The sequence below is a fragment of the Mauremys reevesii genome, linkage group 2 (assembly GCF_016161935.1).
Source record: "Mauremys reevesii isolate NIE-2019 linkage group 2, ASM1616193v1, whole genome shotgun sequence".
NCBI lineage: Eukaryota > Metazoa > Chordata > Testudines > Geoemydidae > Mauremys > Mauremys reevesii.
This window is the reverse complement of record NC_052624.1, coordinates 646165-671883: the sequence shown is the minus strand read 5'-3', so window position 1 is coordinate 671883 and position 25719 is coordinate 646165. Positions and strand designations below refer to the sequence as shown.

The window sequence follows — 25719 nt, the reverse complement described above, 5'->3', positions numbered from 1 at the left end:
TCCCGTGCTGGGTCCTGCTGAGCTTCCTGGCGAGCTGGGCCCCTGCTCTGCAGCTCTGTGCTCCTGACTGGGCTGGTGGGAGGCAGCTGTGTGAGGACTGACCTAGGACCCAGGAGACCTGGGTTCTCTTCCCAGCTCCACCCTGGCAGGGGGGACCTCAGGCGAGTCCCTTCGCCTCTCTGTGACTCAGTTTCCCCATCTGTAAGATGTGGTTAATGACACTGACCTCCTTTGTGAAGCACTTTGAGCTCCTGCTGTCCTTGGTGATTGGTGGAGACCGGCCTGGCTGGGCAGGGCTGGGTTTCCTGTGTTCCCAGGCCAGGCCTCATTGCCATGGGGTGCAGGCCTGTCACGCTGCCCCGCTGCATGTACAGGAGACTGAAGCTGGGCTGGAAACCCTTCCGTTGCTGGCGTGTCCCGGGCTGGGTGTCCCGTGTGAGGGGGGGCTGAGGGGTGAAGCATCGGCCGGGGCCGGGACCCACAGCTGCTCGACTTGCACAACTGGTTTGAGTGGCACTGTTGTGAACTTGTCGGGTGGTTCTTAGGCAGGGGAGGAGCCACAGGTGCCAGAGAAGTGGGCTGGGGGCCATTGGATCCCGCTCCGGCATGGCAGGGGGGGCGGGTGCTGTTCTCTGTGTGGGGAGAAGTCGGCTGGCGCAGGGGGGCTCTATAGCCCGGTGGAGGGGTGCAGTGGAGGCAGCAGCACCATGGGGAATGGGAGGAGGGTCGGGGCTGAGTGCCACGGGCCTGGCCAGCAATGGTGCCTGGGGTGCTGGGCGCTGCACGGGCAGTAACAGCCCCTTCCCTCCAGAACTGGCACAGGCCGGGGCAATGGACAGGGCAAGGCAGCCCCTGGGCTGGCTCTGACGTTGGCTGGGGTTTAACGAGGGGGGGGGGCAGCCGAACGGGGGGCAGGGCGGCTGGACGGAGCCTGAGGTGAGCAGACTGGCTGGGTTGGAGTGAATGGCCAGTCAGCGTCCGGAAGAAAGTCCAGCCCACAGTATAAAATGTGCTGCTGACGAGTGTCCTGCAGCTCTGGCTGCATCTTCCCTGCCCCTCCCCTGCCCCCCCGCCTCTTCCCCCGCGCTGCGTCCCCTCACCTGCCCCCTGGCATCACGGCTCTGGCTGCGTCTTCCCTGCCCTCCCCCTGGGCCCTCCCCCACCTCCCACCTGCCTCTTTCCTCGCGCTGCGTCCCCTCACCTGCCCCCTGGCATCACGGCTCTGGCTGCGTCTTCCCTGCCCCTCCCCTGCCCCCCCTGCCTCTTCCTCCGCGCTGCGTCCCCTCACCTGCCCCCTGGCATCACGGCTCTGGCTGCGTCTTCCCTGCCCCTCCCCTGGGCCCTTCCCCACCTGCCTCTTCCCTCACCTGCCCCCTGGCATCACGGCTCTGGCTGCGTCTTCCCTGCCCCTCCCCTGGGCCCTTCCCCACCTGGCATCACGGGCTCTGGCTGCGTGTTCCCCGCCCCCCCACCTGCCTCTTTCCTCTCGCTGCGTCCCCTCACCTGCCCCCTGGCATCATGGCTCTGGCTGCATCTTCCCTGCCCCTCCCCTGCCCCCCCCGCCTCTTCCTCCGCGCTCGTCCCCTCACCTGCCCCGGCATCACGGCTCTGGCTGCGTCTTCCCTGCCCCTCCCCTGGGCCCTTCCCCACCTGCCTCTTCCCTCACCTGCCCCCTGGCATCACGGCTCTGGCTGCGTGTTCCCCGCCCCCCCACCTGCCTCTTTCCTCGCGCTGCGTCCCCTCACCTGCCCCCTGGCATCACGGCTCTGGCTGCATCTTCCCTTCCCCTCCCCTGGGCCCTCCCCCACCTCCCACCTGCCTCTTTCCTCGCGCTGCGTCCCCTCACCTGCCCCCTGGCATCACGGCTCTAGCTGCATCTTCCCTGCCTCTTACCCTGGGCCCTCCCACACCTCCCACCTGCCCCTTCCCCTGCCCCCACCTCCCGCCCCCACCCAGGCCAACCTCCCCCCCGCTGTATCCCTTCACCTCCGGGTGTATCCCCCAGCCTAGGTCACCAGCTGTCCCGATTTTATGGGACAGTCCCAGTATTCGGGGCTTTGTCTCATATCGGAGCCTTTCCCCCCCCCCCCCCCCCATTGCTCACACTTGCTGTCTGGTCACCCTGCCCATGGCTCCTGCTGATTTTCCCACCCAGCGCTGACGGCCTCTTTTCTCTGTTCTGCAGATTCGTTTGTAAACAGCCAGGAATGGACCCTGAGCCGCTCCGTGCCTGAGCTCAAAGTGGTGAGTGCTTGGCCCAGCCGGCTCTGCCTGCGGAGCCCCTCGGAGGGCCTGTGGCTGGGGTGTGTGCCTGCTTGTGAGCTGTGGGAGTGAGGCCCCCCTGCTCTGCGGGAGGTGGGGCAGGGCTGCCGTGTGCATGTCCCCTTGGATGGTGTCGGCTGCGCGGGCTGGGTGCTCTGCAACCCTGGGAATGAAGTCAGACGGGGCCCTCGGGCAGTGTGACTCCCCTGGGGCGCGCTCTCAACAGGGCAAGCCCCCTCCTCCTGGGTCTGATCTCGGAGCATTCAGCGCCTGTTCGCACCAGGAGCACCCCGCAGCGAGTAGGGGACACCTGGGGAGCCTCACCCCCCCCCAAAGGGCCCTGCCCCCCAAACCGCAGCCACCAGGGACTCCCAGCCAGCGTGTGACACAGACGGGTTATTAGTTGTCAGGAGCCCAGCATAGAACAGAGATTGTTAGTACAGGAAACCGGCAGCTACAGCCAAGTCCATCCTGGGGGGATCCAGAGCCCTGGGTTCCCCCCTCCCCCCAAGTCCCAACCAGGAGACTGACCAGCTTCCAGCCACCCAGCCTCAGGCACACCCAGCTGCCTCTACTCCCGCCAACTGGTCACCTGGTCTCCACCTCTCACTTTGTTCTCCAACTCAGGGCAGGGGGTCTGGCCATCAGTTGCCAGGATAGAGTGTCGACCCCGGCGTTCTCTGGCAGTCACACCTGCCCTCTAGGGGTCTCTGATCACCCACCCGTATCCCACCACCTGGAGACTTGTGCAACACACAAGGGAAACCGAAGCACCCTGAGGCAGTATTCATACAAAACATTAAGAAAACTCTCATTTTGTCACTGCTGGGCTGGGGTTAGGTCCTTAGATGTGAAAGCCCCAGGGACCGTTCTGCCCATCCCATCCAGCCTCCTGCAGGGTCCAGGGCAGGGACCCTCACCCAGGGACTCCAGCCCAGCCCAGCCCATCTGGCGTAACTAGAGCAGGTGTGTTAGAGAGACTCCTGGTCTGGATTCACCCTGCGTGAGGGAGTCCCTGCCCCCACCCCCCGCCCAGTCAGCTGTTCCATTGTTTGTCTCCATTCAGCCCCTGTCTGTTCCTGGTGTCCTGTTACGTGGTGATAGGTGCCTGGGGGAACCAAGCTCCTCTCCCCTCCCCTCTGCCTTACTGTTGGCTGCTCCATTTCCCTCCCCGTGTGCAGCCTCGCACTGTTCAGGGCACTCCTGTGTGTGGCCCTGGGCATGGCAGCAGTGTTGAGGTACCTGGATTTCCCTCCTGCTGACGGTGTGTCTCACACCTGGCCTTAGGATTCGGGACCTGGCTGGGAGTCGGGGGACCCAGATTCAATTCTGGGCTCTGCCACAGACTCTCTGTGTGACCTTGGGCAGGTCCCTGTGAGCCTGAGCCCCATCCGTGCAGTTCGCTGGGTGTGCAGCATGGCCAGGCTGTGCTCAGAACGGGAGCCAGCTCTCCCTGTGCATCGCACCGGCAAAGAGCTCCTGGCGTGGCTCGGTCCTGCCCAGTCTCCCGGGGTCCTCAGTGGGTGCTCTCTTGCCAGCACCCCACCTGGTTGGCGCTGGATCTGGGTCTGACAGCGGCACCTCAGCATGTCTGGGACTTGTTCTCTGTCTGCACAGAACTTCAGGGATTTTAAGTCTGGAAAACTTGTCCTGTAGTGAGAGACTGGAGAAGCTCATTCTGCTTAGCTTAGCAAAGAGACGGTTCACAGTCCAGAAGTGCCTAAGCGGGGAGGAGATTTGATCTCCCAGATGAAGGCAGAACAAGAGCCAGTGGCTGGAAGTTGATGTTGGCAAAGTTCAAACTGGAAATAAACACATTTTTTCCCAGCAAGGATAATTCCCCACTGGAGCAGCTGGCCTGGGCATGGGCTGGGTGTGATGGGTTCCCCCCAGGGTGCCACCTGGAACTGGGGTACCACGGAGCCCCATGACCCACCAGTCTGGGCTCTCTCTCACACTGCACTGCTGTGACAAGCTACAAAGCCCTCCAGCCTGCATGCTCACCAGCACACCCACAGGTAGGGACACACCCAGCCGCAGTTACATGCAGGCTCTCTGACCAGCCCCTGCATAGGAAGGCTACAGTTAAGGCAACTCCCAGCTCCCCAGGCACACACCCCTCTGGAGTATAAACCCAGGGAACTGCACAGTGCAAGCTCATAGAATTCGCCCCCTCCCTCAATGTGGAGAGGAATATACAACAGCCTTTGCCCCGAGTTATGATTCCCACACACTTCACTCCAGCTCACTCGTTTAGATAAAGCAAAACCAAGTTTATTAACTATAAAAGAGAGATTTTAAGTAGTGTAAGGGCTAGCAAACAGATCAAAGCAGATCACCTAGCAAATAAACAAAAGACGCAAACCCAGCTTAACATGCTACATAGACTGGGTCTGAGTAGCAGAGTCTCACCCCAAGAGATGACACCGGCAGGCTGCAGATTCTTAGGGGCAAACTGCACTTGCTCACGGCTTGGAATGCCCAGGTGTTCCGTGCACAGGCTACGGAGCCCTCTCGCCGGGGGTCCAGCACGTCCCAGGATGGAGTGTAGAGACGTGGTCTCATCACATGTCCTTGTAGAGTCATAGCAGCCATCCTCCTCCTGGCACCTGGGGAGGAGGAGAAAATGGGGTACAGAGCAGCCCAGCCATGTGCCCTTTGTGGATGGACAGTCGTGGCGTGGTCGCCGTTCCTCAGGGGGTTAACCCTCACCCAGGCACACACTGCATGGCGGTGTCATACCCTGTCACACAAAGTTACCCTGAGCCAGATTGATCAGGTTGTCCACTCTTCCAAGGGTCAGGCCCATATGGGCTCAGGGTGAGGGGGAGAGCCGATGTGGTGCAGCACCTGGATGCTGACTCCTAGCATGCTGTATTTATCCGTCCACACACAAAACTGTCAGAAGAGACTGGGACCAGGTTTAAAAGTTGAGCACTCGGGAGTTCAGAAATGCCAGAAATGAGCCTTTCCTCATCCCTGGGGTGTCTACTCTGGCACTGGGTTTGTCTGGGTGTGTTCCCACAGGACCATGCCTCGCTCAGTGCACGGGTTTCCTAGCTATGGAGATGGAATTTACTAGCATTTTTTTTGAAAACAGAAAAATGAAGGGAAAAAATTCATTTATATACAACTGTAAGCATCTTTGCCTCAGCCACTAGCAGGGTCTGAACTCAGGATTTCTGGGTGCAGTGCACCTAGCTAGCAGCAGTGGTATCCCGTGGCCCCCCTCAAGGATTGAACTCACAACCCTGGGTTTAACAGGCCAGTGCTCAAACCACTGAGCTATCCCTCCCCCCTAGGTAGGTTATATCCTCTTTGAAGCAGCCACTAGAGACAGATACAAAACACACTGGGTTATTTATACACGAGTAGCCCCACTTTACAGACAGCATGGCCAAGGCCAAAGATATGCAAATTCTTTCTGTGAGGCATGGCTAAGGATCCGATTGTGTCACAGAAGTCACGGATTCTGTGGCTTTAATGGACCTTCCTGACTTCTTCAGTGAAGCTGGAGCAACTGTCAGCCCCTGCCCAGGAGCAGCGGCCGGGCTGGGTCAGCCTCCATCACAGGAGCAGTGGCTGGGGCAGGAGCAGTGGCCAGCGGCCATCCCCCGGCGGGGATCTGGCGTTTACCCCCCCCGGGTATTTTTAGTAAAGGTCAAGGACACTTGAATTCCGTGAATTTTTGTTTGTTGCCCATGACCTGTCTGTGACTTTTACTAAAAGTACTTGTGGCAAAATCTTAACCTCAGGCAGGGCTAAGCAGCTGAGACTTGGGTCTGCGCCGCTAGACGCTGTGCTACGCTCCCAGCTCTGCAAAGTAACAGGCTGATACTGGCCCACTTCCCAGTGTGGAGCAGCGAGGCCTTGGTCAGCAGAAAGGGACGTGCACCCAGGAACAGCCCTCAGGAGAAGAGGTGCGGTAAGAACTCTCCTTCTCCTGGCCCCTGGCCAAGTGCCGCGTCCCGTAGGCTGGGGGAGAACAGCAGGTGAAGGATCCATGTTGTCTCTGTGCGGTGGCGTTCAGTGGGGCTGGAGGAGCGTGCTCAGTGCAGATGGACAGTTCAGAAAAGGAAGGCGCAAGCCAGCACCCAGCTGCACTGGACATGTGCAAGTGGGGATTGTCTGCTCTACAGGTTAGAACTTGGCCACCTCTGACCAGGTTTTCCCAGACAGTAGAAGGTGCCTCCCTGACCCCCGGACTATCCTCTTGCCAACTTTCCAGTACCTGCTACAACCCCCCGAGGCACTAGAGCTCTCCAGAGAAACGGTTCTACCTGTTGGCGCCTGAGCTTGCTCTCCAAAAGAGCAGCATGTTATTACGGAGACGCCCTGAATGAGCCAGCCAGAAGCAGGCCCCGACTTGGCAAATCTCAGCCCAGGCAGCTCAAGTTTGGCAAAGTCGTTAGCAACGGGCTTATAATGGGTTGTGTCAGGCAACCATATCTCCAGGCAGCGCGACCAGCCCCGCTGGTAAATGTGTGCGCTGCTGCTGATGGAGAAAGGGCAGATCTCACCCCCACTTGCTGGGACCCACAGCCAGGTGCTTTCTCAGCCTCACTGGTCGTGTGGCCCTTGGGAGGTTGGTGTGGGCCGGGAGAAGGGTCTCCAGCACGAGTGCCCATCAAAGCAACGGGAGACCTGGGGGCCGGTGGAGGGGGGGCTGGTGCTGGGCCCGCGGTGGCGGTAGCTGTTCTGCGGTACAACGGGAAGCCCACTTGCCTTGAGCCAGCAGGGCTCCGGCATCTGCTCTCTGCTCCTGTCCCGTTCCAGGCCGCTCAGCTGGGGCGTGCAGTGGCTGGGCCCTCTCAGGTGGCTAGTGCTGGCCCCGTGTCGATGGGCCGGGCCCTCTGGTGATATTAGTGTGGAGGGGGCATGGCGCTTTCACGCACCTTTGTGTTGCAGGGCATCGTGGGGAACCTGTCCAGCGGCAAGTCGGCCCTGGTGCATCGCTACCTGACTGGCACGTACGTGCAGGAGGAGTCCCCAGAAGGTAAGGGCCTCGCCCTCCTGGGGGCTGTCCCCATGCTGAGCTCGGAAGGGCAGGATGGGCTCTGACTCCTAGTCCCTGGCTCAAGAGGGGACCCTCCGCTAGACATCTCTGTGCGCAGTGCCAGCCTCATAGCTGCCCCAGGCGCCTGCCTACCCAGCTGCCTTTCGTCAGGTGTGTCCCTGGAGGTGGGTGCCCTCCATTCACCCCCCCGCCCCCACCCCGGCTCAGTGTGCTGCTTTGCCTCGTCCCCAGGTGGCCGGTTTAAGAAGGAGATCGTAGTGGATGGTCAGAGTTACCTGCTGCTGATTCGAGATGAAGGGGGCCCCCCCGAGCTCCAGGTAAGAGCCCCCCTCTCCCCTGCACTAATCCTGCCCCTTGAGAGCCCAGTGCAAGGAGTAGCGAGCTCCTGGGGAAGGAGAGGAGGCCGCTGGCCTGGCCGTCAGTCCAGGACCAGGTCCTCTCCTGGAGGCGTCAGGGGTTTGGATCTCACAGCAGGGCTGGATGGGAGACCAGGAAACGCTTAAAAGGGAGCAGGGTGGGGCTCAGCAGGGCCGCACTCCCCTCAGTCAGTGCTGACCCCAGTGTGGTGTGAGGGGCGCTGGGCTGCAGGGAGCGGGGTGGGGGCTCAGCGGGGCAGGTGCAGGGGAGCAGGGAGTGGGGCAGGGGTCAGCAGGGGGCGCTGGGCTGCAGGGAGCGGGATGGGGGCTCAGTGAGGCAGGTGCAGGGGAGCAGGGAGTGGGGCAGGGGCTCGGCAGGGGGCGCTGGGCTGCAGAGAGCGGGATGGGGGCTCAGTGAGGCAGGTGCCGGGCGGCAGGTAGTGGGGCTGGGGTCCGCAGGGGGCGCTGGGCTGCAGGGCGCGGGATGGGGGCTCAGTGAGGCAGGTGCAGGGGAGCAGGGAGTGGGGCAGGCGTTGGGGTGGAGGCTCAGTGGGGCAGGCGCTGGGGAGCAGGGGGGGGGGCAGGGGCTCGGCAGGGGCGGTGGGCTGCAGGGAGCGGGGTGGGGGCTCAGCGGGGCAGGTGCAGGGGAGCAGGGAGTGGGGCAGGCGTTGGGGTGGAGGCTCAGTGTGGCTGGTGCTGGGGAGCAGGGAGTGGGGCAGGGGCTCGGCAGGGGGCGCTGGGCTGCAGGGAGCGGGATGGGGGCTCAGTGAGGCAGGTGCAGGGGAGCAGGGAGCGGGGCAGGGGTCAGCAGGGGGCGCTGGGCTGCAGAGAGTGGGAGGGGGGCTCAGTGAGGCAGGTGCAGGGGAGCAGGGAGTGGGGCAGGGGTCAGCAGGGGGCGCTGGGCTGCAGGGAGCGGGATGGGGGCTCAGTGAGGCAGGTGCAGGGGAGCAGGGAGTGGGGCAGGCGTTGGGGTGGAGGCTCAGTGGGGCAGGCGCTGGGGAGCAGGGAGGGGGGCAGGGGCTCGGCAGGGGGCGCTGGGCTTCAGGAAGCGGGATGGGGGCTCAGTGGGGCAGGCGCTGGGGTGCAGGGAGCGGGGCAGGCGCTGGGGTGGAGGCTCAGTGGGGCAGGCGCTGGGCTGCAGGGATCAGGGTGGGGCTCGGTGGGGCAGGCGCTGGGCTGATGGTCGGTGTCTCCCCAGTTTGCCGCCTGGGTGGACGCCGTGGTGTTTGTCTTCAGCCTGGAGGACGAGATCAGCTTCCAGACAGTGTATAACTACTACCTGCGGCTCTGCAGCTGCCGCAGCACGGCCGAGGTGCCCATGGTCCTGGTGGGGACGCAAGGTGAGAGGGACCCAGGGCGTGTGCTGCCGGGACACCCCAGGGTGCCAGGGCTGGCCAGGCCTGTAAGGGGCTCACAGGGACTCCGTGTGGGGCCAGTCGCTCCCCTGACCCAGCCTGTCCTGCACTGGGGTGGCGAGCCCTGCCAGGAACGTCAAACACCAGGCCACACGGTGCCAGCTGCTGCCTCTCCCTCCCCCGCAGGCACCCTGAGGCGTCCAGCACCTCCCCCACCCCGGCTCTGGGCCCCCCGAGACATCTTGCTACCTCCCTCACCCCCACTCTGGGCCATGCTGAGGCGTCCTGGCACCTCCCTCACCCCCACTCTGGGCCATGCTGAGGCGTCCGGCACCTCCCTCACCCCCACTCTGGGCCATGCTGAGGCGTCCTGGCACCTCCCTCACCCCCACTCTGGGCCATGCTGAGGCGTCCTGGCACCTCCCTCACCCCCACTCTGGGCTATGCTGAGGCGTCCGGCACCTCCCTCACCCCCACTCTGGGCCATGCTGAGGCGTCCTGGCACCTCCCTCACCCCCACTCTGGGCCATGCTGAGGCGTCCTGGCACCTCCCTCACCCCCACTCTGGGCCATGCTGAGGCGTCCTGGCACATCCCCCCACCCTCATCCCGACTCTGCGTCCCCCTGAGGTGTCCCGGCATCTCCCCCCCAGACCCACCCCAAGTCTGGGCCCCCCTGAGACATCCTGGCACCCCCCTGCAGGAGGTTGGAGTCGGGCAGAGGGTGGAGAGGGGGTCTTAGGGGCTCACCAAGGATCTCAGCCCACCAAAGGCCAGTGTGACGAGCATATGAATCTCTCCGGGCCCTGGGCAGAGACTGAAGATGCTGGGTGGGGGGAAACTTCTCCAGGTCCTGCCAGTGCCAGGTGCAGAGGAGGAGATGGGTCGGACAGACCTGCCCAGGATGGCACAGTGGGCTTGGGGGAAGGTGACTGGCTGCATGGGGGGTCCCGTGGGCGGGGCTGGCCAGGGGATTTGAGCCGGGAGGAGCTTTCCCTTCGGTCAGAATCGGGGGCACAAGGCAGAAGCTGGCCGTCCTGCAGCAGAAGTGGGCGAACAAGGAGCCTGCAGCTGGCAGCCAGCGTCCCAGCCTGGCAGCCGGCCTGGCGCTCGCAGGGCTCCAGCAAGCCTGTGGGCCTGGCGGCTCAGGCTGCGGCTTGGGCTCTCAAGCCTTGGTGGTAGCGACGCCACTCAGACGGCAAAGGCCTAGCGCTGGCGTTAGCGTTACTGCCTCTGCCTCGTGCAGTGTGCTTCATGCGGCCACGAGGCCGAGCCCTGCCTTGCAGGGGTGCCACTCACATTAGCCAACACTCACGCAGGCAGGGGATGGAGGCGGGAGGGGCGGGGGACTTCGGCATGGACAGCCTGAACTCCGGGACTTCTGAAACCTTGATGTGTGCCTGTGATTGTAGACAGAAGGGCAGGGGCCGGGGGGTGGGATTGCCAGGGGCTGGGGGAGGATTGTTCTGGGCATGGGAGTGGCGGTGGGGGCTGGAGGATGTGGCAGTGGGGGTGCTGTAGCCAGAGCTCCAGTGCTTGAGGGGGTGGGTCGAGAAATTCCTAGGGTTGGGCTACAAGGAATTACAGATAGCGGAGAATAGTCAGTGGTGTCTGCAGCTGGGGACGGTGCCTTCCTGACCCAAGTCCTCGGACCCCCGGTGTGGGTTGTGGAACCGGGCGACCTGGAGGCAGGGCTGGTGGGGAGACGAGGGCTGCCAGGTTTCCAGTGACGGCTGTGGAACCTGCCTATCTCAGCCCGGGACAGAAGGGGCCTGGGCTTTGGAGCTGGCTATCCCAGCCCTGGATGGGGCTGGAGGGACCCCAGGAATGTGCTGTGGGACCCTGGTATCTTGGGGGGCTCCAGGGTGGGATGGGGGTGTGGAAACCTGTTTTCTATCTCTTCCTCTCTTTGGGTTCCAGATGCGATCAGTGCCACAAATCCCCGTGTCATCGATGACTCCCGGGCCCGCAAACTCTCCAACGATTTGAAGCGCTGCACGTACTACGAGACCTGTGCCACCTATGGCCTGAACGTCGAGAGAGTCTTCCAAGATGGTAACTGCAGCGCAGCGCCCGTCCCTGCCCCCTCGCTCTCCCGCAGATACGGTGCTCTGGCACCTGCAGCCCCAGATACCTGCGACTGGCTCGCTGGAGTGCTTGGCTCCCCCAGGGGGCCTGTGTGAGCCAAAGGGATTGCGCGGCCGGAGAAATAGGCGATTGCAAATGTACTGGGAGGCAGAGGAAATCCAGTTGAATCCTTTGTATCTAGACGTGCTGTGGGCAGGGGAGCAGCCGAACTGCTGGCCGGAGCAGCTGCCCCGAGCAAGGGAACAGAGCACTGGAACAGCTGGGATAGAAACGCTGCTGCTGTCGCTTGCACAGAGCAGGGGGCTCGCAGCTGGAGCCTTCCTTGGGAGAGATGCTGCAAAGGCTGCTCTCCCTTCCCACCCCGTCTCTCCAGGGCGAGCTTGGCAGGGGCTGTGTGGCCGGACGGATTGGAGCTGTGTGCAGGGGAATGGGAGGAGGAGGAGAACTGTGCCCACAGAGGAAGGGGCATGGAAGGAGGTTTGGAAAGGACAGTGCACCGCTGACAAGGGAGAGGCAGGTTGGAGCAAGGGGCAGCTGGAGTGGAAGTGAAGGAACACAAGGGTGCAATGCAATCCACTGCGGCCGGGCTTGATTTCTTCCTTTCTTGGTCCTAGAAGAGGGAAGCGTGGTCTAGTGGGCAGGGCCCCGGCTGACTCTGCCACTGAGTCCTTCCCCTTTTGTAAGCTAAGTAACGATCCTGCTCCCCCTCTGCAAAGCCTCTTGGGCTCCAGGGGAAGGGTTATCCAAGAGCTGAGGGTTCGGGGATTCACCTGCCGGGTGACAGGGCCCACTGAAGTAAGGGAAGGAAGAGTAGCAGTGATAACCGGGTGCCTTCGGAAGGCTGGCAGGGAATACTTGGTCTCGACAGGCCGGGGATGCAGGGAGTGGAGGAGCCAGATTTTCTTGGCTTTAGATTGTAATAAAGCGTTCAGTGCTTTAGGACCTGCTGGGGGTTGCTGACATCCCCTCCCTCCCACTGCCCCGCTGAGAAACACTGCTCCTGACCGCACTGCTTTGCTGTCATTAGGCTAATGACTTCCTACCCAGGGGGTAAGCGGGATGGGTTGAGCTAGAGAGAGCATGATATGGGCACAGATAAACCAGCAGGGGGTGGCAGAAGTGATGGCTCTAAAATGGCTGGGATCCAGAGCTGCTATCAAGAGGAGGTCTGGACATTTAGGATGTAGTGGAGACCTGGATGAAACATGGATAAAGGATCGTCTGACGAGACACAGGGAAGTGGGCCTGGGCAACGTGTGTTCTGGGAGCTTATGGGAACTAGCGAACTGAATTTACCAGACACCACCAATTTGTGCACTTGCGAGGGACTCCCCAGTGTGACCTCAGCCTCACTTCCGGGTGAAGGCAAGAGGGATGATACGGGCCCATTAGCCTGGCACCCTTCCTGGGGAAAGTGAGACAGGATTCAGGGGATAAATTGAAGGACGGGAATATCATAATGCCAGTCGAGATGGGTTTATGGAAAATAGGTCTTCTCAGGCCTGGTCTACACTGGGGGGGGTTCGAACTAAGGTACGCAAGTTCAGCTACGCTATTCGAAGTACCTTAGTTTGAAGTACTTACCTGTCCTCACGGCGCGGGATCGAAGTCCGCGGCTCCCCCGTCGACTCCGCCACCGCCGTTCGCGGTGGTGGAGTTCCGGAGTCGAAGGGAGCGCGTTTGGAGTTCGATATATCACGTCTAGATGAGACGCGATATATCGAACTCCGAGAAGTCGATCGCTACCCGCCGACCCGGGCGGGTAGTATGGACGTACCCTCAGACACAGCTGGTGTCCTGCTAGGAGGAGATTCCAGGTTTGCTCGATAAAGGTGATTGTGTATGTACTAGACGTGGAGTTTGCAAGGCGTTTGACGTAAGGCTTTGTCTCCACTGGCAGAGCTGCCCTGGTGCAGCTCCGCCCTGTCGCGCCTAGTGAAGATGCTCCTACGCCGACGGGTGAGGGAGCTTCTCCTGTGGCGTAGGTATCCCACCTCCCCGAGAGGCGGTAGCTGGGTTGGCAGGAGAAGCTCTCCCATCGACCTAGCACTAAGTACCTTGTTGTGTAGCTCTACCGACATCAGTGGGGAGCGTCGAGCAGGGCTTAGGGCTTGTCCACGTGGAGACTAGTGTAGACATAGCCGACGTTGGCATAACTGATGTCACTCAGGGGTGTGAATAACCCAGCCCCTGAGTGACATGAGTTACACCCCCAAGTGCGCTGGTGTGCACAGCGCTATGTCAGCAAGAGAGCTTCTCCCCGACACAGCTTCTGCTGCTCACAGAGGTGATTTTATTATAGCGACAGGAGCTCTCTCCCATCGGCATCATGTGTTTTCACCAGCTGCACTGAAGTGGCGCAGCTGTATTGGTGTAGACAGCGCCCTGTATCGTACTGCACGTGTAGAGAGCTCCCTTAGTGCGCGGCAAGCTGGGACGTAAATCTAGAGCCACCTGGCCTGCCGCACAGCACACTGTCAGCCCTTGTGCTCACACAGCGGTAGGTCAGAGTGCACTATGGCACCATTAGTGCACAGCAGCAGGGCCTGCTTGGCCAGTGAGTGTGCATCAGCCTAGTGTGCTTTAGAGTTACACCCCAGCCTGCCGCACACCACGGCTCCATGTGGAGCAGCCCCCAGTACCTTGTATTGATTTAGATGGACTGTGCGCCCCGAACATAAGGGCAGCCATACTGGGTCAGCGCAAAGGTCCATCCAGCCCAGTATCAGGTCTTCTGACAGTGGCCAATGCCAGGTGCCCCAGAGGGAATGAACAGAACAGGGAATCACCAAGTGATCCATCCCCTGTCGCCCATTCCCAGCTTCTGGCAAACAGAGGCCAGGGACACGGTGTAAGGTGTAAACATGACCCAGTCACCGTCCAACATTAAACAGTTTTAAACAAGGTTTGAGGTTTGGTATCCAGGGACCGCAGCCTGCTTAGCTCCATGGCAAACACTCCTCTAAGCACTCTTGTTAACCTGGTATTAAAGCCACAGAACAGAAGGAATAGCAGTTGCAGCGCTCGAAAGGTTAAGTATTACATCAGGCTCTCATTTTAACAACATTCCTTCTCCCTTTCCCTTTAGCTGGGGAGAGATTTTAGAAGGACCCCCCCTTGTTTGAGGGGTATCACAGGTGGTAGTAACGGAACACAGACATAATTAGATGGATGAGCTGGAGCGGTTGTTACTGCTAAAGTCTGATCCCATTTCCCAGAAGACAAAACAAGCCAAACGCACACGAAAGGGGAGAGAAAAGAAAACGGAGAAAATGCAGCTTCTGTGTTGGCTGTCGACTTTCACTTGCCCCCTCCCCCTGCTGGAGAAACGGGAGCCAGCGCCTGGCTGATCAGCCACTCTGGGGCCTGGCAAACTTGTACCAGCAACAGGCTGTCAGGCCATTGTTTTTAGCTGCCTCTTTCGGGTCTCAGGCTTACGGCCGCATTGCAGAATACCCCGGTTTGGCCAGCTAAGCTGGGCTCCTGTTAGACAGAAGGAGAAAGGAGAGGGCTAGGAAAGAGGAGGAGTGAGGTTGGAAAGGGGAAGGACACGTGGGGGAGGGGGAGAGAGCCAGAGTCTCACATCGCAGGTGGCATTCGGGAATAGCTGGTGCTGGTGTCATCCGGCTCCCTCTCTGTGGCCCAGTGCGGCCAGCGCACCTCTCAGGATTAGGACGAAGGTGGTCCAGGGTCCCACAGGGGGTGGGGGAGGCAGTCGTGAGGGTGAAGCGTGCTCCAGTTGCCAATTTCACCCCCAAAGTCTCTTTCATTAAGGGCCTGAAAAGGGAGTGGTGGGTGGACTAGCCCATCAGCTGGGCCTAACTGCCAACATGCCAGTTTTGGTTCATTGATTTTCGGTCTCACACGGTCTTGTTTACCAGACATGTTTTTAACACAGGCCTTGACTTATGTCAGCAGGCCTTTTTGTTTGGGCTAATTCAGTTTTTCTCTCTCCCCTTTGTACCTTTTCACACAAAATTTGTTGTTGCAGCTTATTGTGACATTTTATGAACTTTCAGTCACTTCTTACAGTTGAATTTACAATGAGGATTAATTTCTAGGCCCAATCATTACAGCCCACCGCGCGACTTTCTGATTAAAATATCAGCAGTACCCGGTATCAGTGAAGCGCAGATCAGATGGATTAAGAGTTAAAATGTAGTTATCAATAGAGAGTTGCCATTGAGTGTCGGGGTCCACAGGGATTGGTACTTGGCCCAATGCCAGTCAGCATTTTAACCAGCGACCTGGAAATCCATAGAGAATTACTGTGTGGACGACATGAAGATTGGTGTCGGAGGAGATCAGACTAGGTGATGATGAGATCTCTTCTGGACTTAGTCTGTGAGTTTCCAGTGTGATGCTAAGGCAAAAGTGTTAGTGTGATCTTTGCATGTGTAAACGGGGATAGGAGTAGGGAAGTGATGTTACCTCTGTGCACAGTTGGTGAGTCCGATCCTGAACACGGCAGCCAGTTCTGGTGTTTGCATTTTCAAAAGGAAGTTGAAAAGCTGGAGAGGGTTCAGAAAAGAGAGAGAAATGATTCACGGGCTGGAGAAAATGCCTGGCGGGGAGAGGCTCCAGGAGCTCGATTTGTGTAGCTTCTCACAGAGACGACTGAGAGGTGACGTGATTGCAGTGTACGTGTACCTGGGCACTAGAGGGCTCTGTACTCTAGTGGAGACAGGCAGAACACTGGCTGGAAGCTGAAACCTGACACATTCGAACTAGAAATGAGGTGCACGTTTATAACAGTATGATTAACCACTGCAACAAACTCCCCAGGGAAGGGGTGAGTTCTCCATTTCCGGGTGTCTCTCGATCCAGACTAGGGGCCTTTCTGGAAGGTGCTTTATCTAAGCGCCAGTGACTGGGTTCAGTGCAGGGATCACTGGGTGAAACTGAATGATCTGTCAGACACAGGAGGTCAGATGATCTGATGGTTCCTTCTGAGATTAAACGTTATGAGTCTGTGACCTGTCTGGTCTGCTTCCTTCACTCTGTTGCACAGGGATCAAGTTTTCTACGGCCTCCTCCTTGTGCAGTAGCACTGCAGGTGCCATGGAGCTCAGTTTTTGTCACCATTTTGCCAGCATCAGCATCCTGAATGATGATTATTCCCTTCTACTTCTGTTGCTGGCATGTCTCGGAGGCCTTCCTTTGAGCATGCTGCTAGTGGTAGCAGATGTGCAGGTCCTGCTAGTGAAGGCAGGGGGCTAGACTCAATGACCTTTCAGGGTCCCTTCCAGTTCTATGAGGCAGGTATATCTCTATGAACGGGGTGATGGGCTGAGCTGAATTCACTCTGCTCTGCTCTGGACTCTGGAGAGCTGTGGAGAAGGGAAGGGATGTCGGTTCTGGTGTGTTAGGGTCGGGGTAGCAGGGGCGAAGCAGTGGGACTCCTCAGCTCTCTGAAGTTTTGGAATGAATTCTCAGTGTTCGTCTTTCTGCCAGCCTGAGATGCAGCGGGACAGCACGCAGGCTTCTCCCATGAACCCCCCAGAGCAGAGTCCCGCTGATTTTAGTCACCCTGCTGTTGCAGGATTCCTGAAGCCCTGGCTAATACCCAGCTGTTCCGAAGGGAGCTCTTCCCCTGCAAGCCGTAACCACCGCCCCCCATGCGCGTCCATACCTGCCCCCCCGCCTCACTGCAGAGTTTGCGACTTGCCGCTGTAGGATGCAGGGGAGGCGCTGGGCTTGGCGTTCCTTGGTAGTCCAAGGGTGGAAGTGCCATTGCTATGGCCATTATCCCGTTCACTTCTTATTCCTTGTAGTGACCCGTACACCCCCCGCAGCGCCCAGAGCAGGTGGTGGGTCAGGCCTGCAGGATCCAAGTGTCAGAGCAACTACACACACCAGGGGCCAGGAGAGAGGGATTCAGAGTCGACACTCCATCTTGAGCAGGAGAGAGTCAGGACAAGAACTGATGGCAGAATAGGCAAATGAGCTCTGGGCGCCATGGTTCCAGGGAGAGGATGGCAGACACAGCAGCTGGTTTCTGCTCCACCTGGTTATTCAGGGCAGCTCCTTCACCTGCCAGCTCCTTCCTTCCTGTGATGGTGGCAAAGAAAACGAGACTCCCCAAGGCACACATGGCATGGCCCTGCTGCCCTCGGTTCAGGGTGCGTGTTCCCTGCATTGGATCTCACCGCTCTCCTGCGTGTTTATGCTCGTTTAATGAAGGAATTTCTGCCAAAGGTCTCTGCATAGGCAGCACATCAGTTGGCCTGTGCTCCCTCACCACAACCAATACAAACCCAAACCCACCAGGAGGAAAGCGGCCATCCGGCCAAAGTGCAAACTCGCCACCCAAAGTCCCTTGCGGTGCCTGTAGCTACAGTCGCTAATAATTCCTGCCTCATCAGCGCACACAGGGCTCTCTGCTCCATGAAAACCCCTCACAATGCAAACAAAAGCAGTGGAATAACTAATACAGACGCAGAAACCCCCCGCAGCGGAGCAGGAAATGACAGGCCAGCACTAGCTCAATGAGCCGTCCTCCTGCCCCCTCCGTTGGAACCTGTGCGCACGGAGCATTTCTGAGGCAGGCTGCGCCCAGCGGCAACTCTTCTGTCCAGCTGTGGATAGTGTCCATCTTGCTGCTGCCTCATGCCGTGGTGTGGCTCCACCCTAGAGCTGTCACTGGGGGCCATCAGGGACTGCCACGTCCTCAGACTCTCCTAGTCAAACCCCAGCCCACTCTGCCCTTACTCGCTGCCTAGCAGAATTGCCAACGCTCTGCGCAGCTTGGGAGAGGACGTGTGTGCCTGGTGCCCCAGGGTCAGTGTTACGTGGTGCGAAGTGTCCTCCTCTGCCAGCTCTTGAGGAGACCGGAGACCTGCAGAGACCTGCCACCAAGGCTGGCGTGGAGCCTCCTGGGCTTGCTGGGGGTGGGGTGGGGGAGCAGACGGCTCCAGCTGTTTCTGTCCCTCGGTACGCGCTGGTAAATTGGCCCCCTCCATGGCAGCATTCTGTGTAGTGCATGGAAACAGACGTGACAACAGCACCCACGGTGGAGTCCTGACCGCAAGCCAGTGCCCAGTTGTCCAGGAACAATTGAGTGGGCTCATGGGCAGGGCAATGGCCACTCTCATGCACGTGGCCTGAGGCTGCATGGCTGAGGCCTGTTCCCCACAGAGGGATGAAAAAGTTCTGCAGCCTCTGCTGCCAGCCGGACAACAGCTCTGTGCTACCAGTCTGCGGTCACACTCCATCCGCTGAGCACTGGCCTCCAGGGCTGGGTGGGTCGCTGCTCCTGAGCGGGGGATTGCATGACCATCGCAGCATGGTGAGGGTCTGCTGGGTCCATCTCGTCTCCCTTCTTCTTCTGCCTGCAGACAGCGGAGGGCGCGGGGTTGTGGTGCCTGCAGTAGGCTGGCTACACATGGCTCTGTGTCTCGACATCACCAGGTCCAGCCAGCATGCTCAGTGCCCCAGCCCAGCGCTGGAGTGAGCGCAGAGCCTGGGTGCGAGCCTGCTTCCTGAGGCTCACCCCGGTTTGTGTGGTGGGGGGGCAGCTGGGAGAGATGGCAGGGGTAATACGGGCTGCTCCGATTGAGGGAGTTTGGGCTGGACTCCCAGCTCTGGCCGAGAAGGCAGGTCAGCCTTTCCCATCTGCGTGCAGCCTTGGTGTTGGGGTACAGGGACCCTTGGGGCTACCTGAGGGTTAGACACCTCCCAGTTCGATGCTGTATTTGGTGTGGCCTCTTCAGGCTCTCTGGGAACTGCAGCCAGCGCAGAGTTTAGCCCAGGGGTTCTCAAACTGGGGGTCAGGACTCTTCAGGGGGTCACAAGGTTATCACATCGGGGGTCGTGAGCTGTCAGCATCTACCCCAAACCTCGCTTTGTCTCCAGCATTTATAATGGTGTTAAATATATAAAAAGGTGTTTTTAATTTATAAGGGGGGGTCACTCTCAGAGGCTCGCTGTGTGGAAGGGGTCACCAGTACAAAAGTTTGAGAACCGCTGGTTTAGCAGCAGGCGTGTGACAGGGCACATGGTGCCAGCAGCATATGGCACGACCAGGTTGGCTTTACCCCATGAAGCTCTCAGTGGCTTTGCACTGCCTGTCTGAGGGGCACCTCTCCCAGTGCCGTATTGATGCTGTTGTGATCAGTGGGGCACTGGCTGGAGCCCCATACGTAGGAGAGAGGAGCGCTTCTGGCAGGGCGTTCTCTGCATGGCCCCTCACCGGGGCGCCTGCTTCCCCTGCTCCCATGTGCATCAGCCTTCAGGGCATTCTGTGGAGCTGTCTGCTCTCCCCAGGGTGGGCAGGGCTCCGGCAGAGACTGTGAAGACCTGGCCTCTGGGTTCTGAGCTGTGCTTACGGTGTGGGTCACAGGAGAGGGGGGTGTTTATCTTTGTTTAAACATGGGTAGAGGAGTGTCTAGGGTGGAGGGTTCCCAGTTTGGAGGATGGAGGTGCCAAGTGCCCAGGTTGGAGGACAGGGATGTGGAGGTTGGGATGGGGGCACCCGGGGCATTTGAGGCGGATCACAGGAGCAGCTGGGATGAAGGCCAGGGCTAGCTGGTGTGCTCAGGGCATGCCCAGTTCAGGAGCTGGCTCTGTGAGCTGCTGCACCCTCTGCCGTTCCTGCGGGAGCCCCTCCGCTGCCCCTGGTGCCTTGCAACAGCTTTCCAAAAGGGGGGCAGGATAGCTTAGTGGTTTGCACATTGGCCTGCTAAACTCAGGGTTGTGAGTTCAATCCTTGAGGGGGTCACTTAAGGATCTGGGGCAAAAAAAATCAGTACTTGGTCCTGCTAGTGAAGGCAGGGGCTGGACTCAATGACCTTTCAAGGTCCCTTCCAGTTCTAGGAGATTGGTATATCTCCAATTATTATATATATATATATATATATATAAAAAAAAGCTTCAGCAGCTGAGGGTTCAGCCTGGCCCTGTTCTGAGGCCAGGGCTTGGGTACGGAGCCAGTGCCACAGACTGATGGGGGTGTCCCAAGAAATTATGGGAATTTGACTGTTTATCCTGCAGTTCACCTGGGCTCCTAGAAGATCTTTCACAATCCCCCTGAAGCCAGTGCTTTATGGGGCAGTGCCAGGAACTGTGGGACATGTACCCGAGGGCAGGGCAAACTGCAGTGGTACGGCGCTCCCCTAGGAAGCCAGGAGCGGCTCCATGCTCTAGTCTGCTGCAGCCTGAGGCAGCCACAGGGAGTCCCTGGTGCCACAGTGAGGGGCAGTTTGAAGCTGCAGGCAGAGGCAGGAGCCGGCACTGGGTCTCTCTGAACTGCTCTGGAGAGGCAGTTGGGTGGGGAAAGCCGTCTGACCCTAGCCCCTCTCTTCTCTCTTCCAGTGGCTCAGAAGGTGGTGGCCCTGCGGAAGAAACAGCAGCTCTCCATAGGGCCCTGCAAGTCCCTGCCCAATTCACCTAGTCATTCGTCTGTCTCCGCTGCCTCGATTCCTTCTGTGCACATCAACCAGGTGAGAAGTGGGACCCTCGCCCCAGCACTCCCCGCTGACTGAAAGGTAAAGGCTGGGTCTGCCTAGCCCCTGTCTCTGAACACACCCTGGAGCAGCCAGTGCAGCTGGAAGAGCAGCCGGCAGGGGGCTGCCGGCCTAGGGCCCACAACAGCTCACTGCCTGCCTGGGGCCCAGGGGGCTGCAGGGAAGCAGCATGGGGCCCCCAGAGCCCCGGGGCAGCGTGTAGAGTCTAGTCTGGCTGCCCTGGGCCGGCTCTGTAGATGGGGGAGCGGACACACTGTGCAGCTGGCCCAGCTGTCAGCTGGACGTGGGGGAGGCCGACGGTCCCTCCCGCAGCGTGGGCGACGCTCCAGGAGCTGAGGTGCCAGCTGGGGGGTGCAGCCAGGCTGTGCTATGGAGAGGCCTGAGCTGAGGCTGTGGAGACTCTGAGAGCCAGGCAGGAACCTGCCCCCGGGTGGGAGGCACCTGGAGAAGCTCCAAGAGGGCTGGGGGGAGCCCAGGGGGTGGGGTCAGTTCCTGGGAGCTGCATCTCCAGGGCTAGGAACAGGCTATGCCAAGGCCTGTGGCTGTCCCCTGCCATGCACCAGGGGCAGGGCCAGCCTGTGGGGAACCCCAGGGACCCAGTGCAGGTACCGAAGGTGGAGGAGGAGGAGGAGGGGTTGTGTTGATGGGGTTCTGGGGAAGGCAGAGTCCTTGCAAAAGGGACGGGCTCCACCATTAGCAAAGGAACCAGGCTGCCGGCAGAGAGCAGGCTAGGTTTGGGGGTAACCGCCTAGGAGCTGGGAATGCCAGCAGGGCCTGAGGAGCCCTGGTCAGGCAGGCAGAGGCCTCCACCTGGGAGGTCACTGAGCCAAAGGGACTGGTGTAGCCAGGGCAGAAATTCCAGCTGACGTGGGGCAGGGGCAGGGGCAGGCTGAGCCTGGGGAGAGACATTGCAGGGAAGGAGAAGACTTCGGGGGCAGACCACTCCAGGAGCAGGATGGGGCGTTGCACCAAGGAATGAAACAAACTCTAGAAATGTGTCTGCTCTGCTGAGAGATACTGATGAGGGAAAGGCCGTGACTCGAGGCCTGGCCCCAGAGGGGTGCGTGAAGAACAGGCATCCCTGCCAGGTGGGACACAGATGGGGGCTGTACCCCACGCAGGCAGGGCAGCCGGAGGGGGGAGAGGGGCACTCTGCCCAACAGAGTCCTTGAGAACACACCTAGCGGAGACATGCACACAGCAGATCCCTTTGGTGGAGAGGGAGCTGACTGGTTTCTGAACGGGCTGATGTGACGGGGTGGCCTGTGATAGCTGGGGCTGGACTCCGTGACCCAGGAGGTGCCTCCCAGCCCTGTGCACCCCCCCACCCCCCGCAAGGGCATCCAGCTCCGGGACAGGAGACCTTTCACGCAGTGCTGAGGGAGACTAGAGAGGTCTAAGCAAACAGGACTTCTGCTCCCTGCATTTAAATCAGTCAGTTCTCACAAGGAGTTTCTCCACGCTGGAAACGACTGTGTCTTGGAGTAGCGAGTCCTGGAGCACAGGGAATGCTCCCAGCGCACAGCTGCGGGTTCAAGGAGTAACTTGGGTGAGCCACCAAGTACCAGTGACCATGGGATGGGTCAGTTCACCGTCCTGACGGGAGGGAAGGTACCAAACACCGGCCCAGTGACACTTGGCTCTGGGAAGGGGGATTCCAAACCCTGAAGATCCTGGAGTCCAAAGTGAGGATGTTACAATCTTTCGATCAGCGTGGGAGCCGGAGGCACCAAACCAGAGTCCTAGCAGGCAGGGAAGCTGTAGACCGCAAAGGCGGCAGGGCAGCAAGAGCTTAGCCAGTCTGGCTACGTAACCAGGTTCCAGGGTCCCCGAGGCAAACAGACCCCTTGCTGGGCCAGGGACATGCAGCCAAGGGTGGCCTGCAGAAGGAACAAACTCTGGCAGGTAAGGTGGGTGCAGAAACAGGGAGCCTGAGGGAATTTAAAGAGCAAATATCCGAAGACTTTGAAACAAAATATTGTCGAAGTGTTTGAGAAGCAGGAAGGCTGTGAGAAAATGGTTCTTGGGAGCCCTGGGGGAAGGGCGCAGGTAAGGAGGAGGAGGACATTGCAGAGAGCCATCAGTCTTCAATCCAGAGAGCATGTTGGGAGATGGCTGCCCTGGCCCTGAGGCGCTGTCCGAGACAGAGGTGTACGAGAGGAGGTGCTGGACACACTGGTCAGTAGGGAGCAGCAAGTCTCCGGAACTGGATGTTTGTCTGCCCGAGAGTCCAAGCAGCTGAGCTGCTAGCGAGAGTTTGCGTCCCTTAGACACTTAGCTACGCGCAGCAGCAGGCAGGGCTACAAAACACACAGCGCAGCGCTTGGCGCTGCAAGCGCCAGTGCAGCCAGTGTAGCCCCAGCTGAGCGCGCGGGCGGCGCTCCAGCGCTGTCCGTTATTCCCACAGGGAGCGACAGGAGGGGGCGCTTTTGGAGTTCAGCGCTGCTGGCACACTGGCGCTAGCGCTTCAGCGCTGGCGCCAGCTGCGCGTGCGCGCGCAGAAAGTTAAGTGTAGCCAACTCCTCCGTCAAGTCAGCTCCCACAGCAGAGACCTGGCAGGTACAAACACTGTGCCTGACTCACAGACCTGGGAGCCCGGCTCCAGGAGTGCTTAAAGTGGTTGAAACAAGGATTAAACACAGAATTGAACATGCTGAGAATGAGGCGGTAACAGGGACACAGCTGCCAGAATGAGCTGCTGGCGTCTTTCATTGGGTGAGTTTCTATTCAGGTTCATGGTCTTGGTCCTTATCTTAGAGTCACAGAGTTTAATGGCCACCAGATCATCTGTCTGACCCCCTGTCTACCCAGCGCCTGCCCACTCAGCGCAGCCACCCAACTGAGACACACAGGGGGCAACTGATGTGCCACAGGCAGAGACTGCAGGGGACTGAGGGGCGCCGCGCTCGAGCAGTGGCAGGGAAATGATACTGAGATAGTCCCAGGTAATCCCAGCAAGTGATCTGCTGCCACACGCTACGGAGGGAGGCGAAAAGGTCACAGCCAGTCGGACCTGGGGGACGATTCCTTCCTGACCGCACATGTGACAGTTCATTACACCCTGGGCATTGGAGCGAGAAGACAGTGAACCCAGCACTGAGAGCACCGCTTCCTGCAGCCCTGGCCGAGCCGCGCAGTGATCTCTGCACACCCTCAAGGGCTCCGAAGCCAGGCCCCGTTCCCTGGGCCTCTCGCTCCCAGCTACCGAAAGGAGCCAGTCCGTGATCGGGTCCGGCCCAGCCAGTGGCCTCCTCAGAGCCTCTGCGGAGATGCTGGAACCCTCCGCGATGCAGATTAGTTTAACGATTGGAAGCAAAGGAAGCTGAAGCGCGAACCCAGTGTGCGGAGACAGAGAAACTGAGGCGGGAGCAGCTGGGTGTTAGGTGTGCAGCTGCGGACACCCAGACCTGCAGCCGGAGGGAGAGAGAGGGTGGCAGGGAGTCAGAGCAGCTGTTTCTGCCAGCATGGGCTCTGCCTGAAATGTGGCTTCCCTGTGCTGAGGACTCTGAGTCCAGATAAACGCTGCCTTGTTGTGAGCGGGCCGTGCTGCAGACACTGAGAGCGTCGTGTCCTGACAGAGGGATGTCTCTCCAGGAGTCTGGGGAGCCGTGCTGCGAGTCAGAGGGGGCTGGCGCCCACAGGCCTGGTCTGGGAGCATGGATCCATGGGGCTCATCGTGGGGAAAGCTAAGCCTAGAGCTTGGCAAACCATGGGGGTCCTTCTCGAAAGTATATCGAGGCTATGGCAGAGCTCACCCCTGGAGAGCCGTGAGACGTGCACCCCGCCTCGCAGCCTGGTTTGCCCAGGGCAGATCCCTGCAGGACAGCTGCAGTGCGGAGTCTGTCTCGTGCCTGGGTTTGCAAGGGACCTGTGCCAGCGGTCTCTGGCTTCGTAGGAGCACTACTGCATTCCAAAGACCTTCCAGCCTACGGAGAGATCCCAGCTCATCCTCTCGCCACAGCCAGCCACACGCAGGCTGCTGGGGCGTCTGGCCCGTTCCCTTGGCAGAAGGCAGTCTACCAGCCAGCAGACACGGTGGGGGTGCCCATCTCGCTGAGCGAAAGTCAGTCTGCACAGGGGGGCCTTCCACTCACCCCTTCCTGCAGCAGCGTCCGCACTGGGGTGGGGAATGCCCCGGGTCTGTGGGCCCTGGGGAGCAGAGCAGGCCATGTCATGGCAGGGCTCTGGGGAAGGGTGCAGCTTCCCCTTTCCTGACAGACAGCACCATGGACCATGTGCTGTGTCAGGGGGCAGGTCAGGGCTTGGACATCTCTGGTCCGGAAGCCATCCGCACTCAGCAGTGCTAACGAGTGAGAGCGGCCTGGCCCACTCCCTTGGCAGGAAGCATTCATTGCCCAGGAGGGGCTCCGGAAGGAAACTGTCCTCAAATCCCTCTTCCCTTGGACAGATCAGTTCGCCAGTAATCAGAGCAAGTGCCCCCTGCTCTGCTCCACACGCAGTCTCTCACATGCCTTCCTCTTCTCACGGACAGGAGGTCTCCTGCATGCTTTCTCCAGGGTCATCGGGGGAGTAGATGAGATGCAGCTACAATGAATTGTGCAGCTCCTTTCGAGGTGATACGGGCCTGCTACAATGTCCGTATGGCTCCCGCTCCCACTTCCAAACATCCTGGATCTTCTGTCTCAAAAGCAGGGGCAGATCCTTCAGGTCGCTGCCGCTGGCCACATGGACGTTAGCACACTGAGCATCACCAAAAGATCCCGCTTCACAGATGTTCATGGCATCCTCATCCACAGCAAGGAACCACCCACCAGCTCCCTCTGCAGGGGGTGGGCGAAAGGTTCTCTGTCTGGGGTACTTGGACACACCTGGTTCTTGTACAAACTCCTGCCCTGAGGACTGAACTGTCTCCTTTGCTTGTAGCAAACCGGTCCTGCCGTCACTTCAGTCAGAGCCCCCCTGGCTGCAGCCTCTGCCTGCCATCCGCCTGAGCCTACCTGGTGCTCACCCCCTGTGGTCACCCAGACTCCTCCAGGGTGTTAATCCATCAGTTAGATGGTCCGCCTGGTCTGCTGGGACCCAGGAAGGACTGTTCCCTTTATCACCAGTCTCTCGATGGCTTTCTCGGTGGCTGTCGCCACAGCCAGAGATGGTGAGCTGCGAGCCCTGAGGCCTCGCTTTCCTACAAGGATAGGGGAGGCTCAGTCCCTGCCCCAA

The 25719-nt window shown here is 59.8% G+C and overlaps 1 protein-coding gene across 3 annotated transcripts in view; it reads left to right on the top strand.

The window, feature by feature from the left end:
• Nucleotides 1–25719, top strand: part of AGAP3 (ArfGAP with GTPase domain, ankyrin repeat and PH domain 3) — a 213067-nt gene that overhangs the window by 89721 nt on the left and 97627 nt on the right. For all 3 annotated transcript variants that reach the window (XM_039523630.1, XM_039523629.1, XM_039523631.1), the window contains exons 2-7: nucleotides 2186–2244; nucleotides 7171–7258; nucleotides 7511–7596; nucleotides 8834–8975; nucleotides 10910–11044; nucleotides 20390–20517. In XM_039523630.1, coding sequence (XP_039379564.1) covers nucleotides 2186–2244; nucleotides 7171–7258; nucleotides 7511–7596; nucleotides 8834–8975; nucleotides 10910–11044; nucleotides 20390–20517 — 638 coding nt within the window. The remainder of the gene's footprint in view (nucleotides 1–2185; nucleotides 2245–7170; nucleotides 7259–7510; nucleotides 7597–8833; nucleotides 8976–10909; nucleotides 11045–20389; nucleotides 20518–25719) is intronic.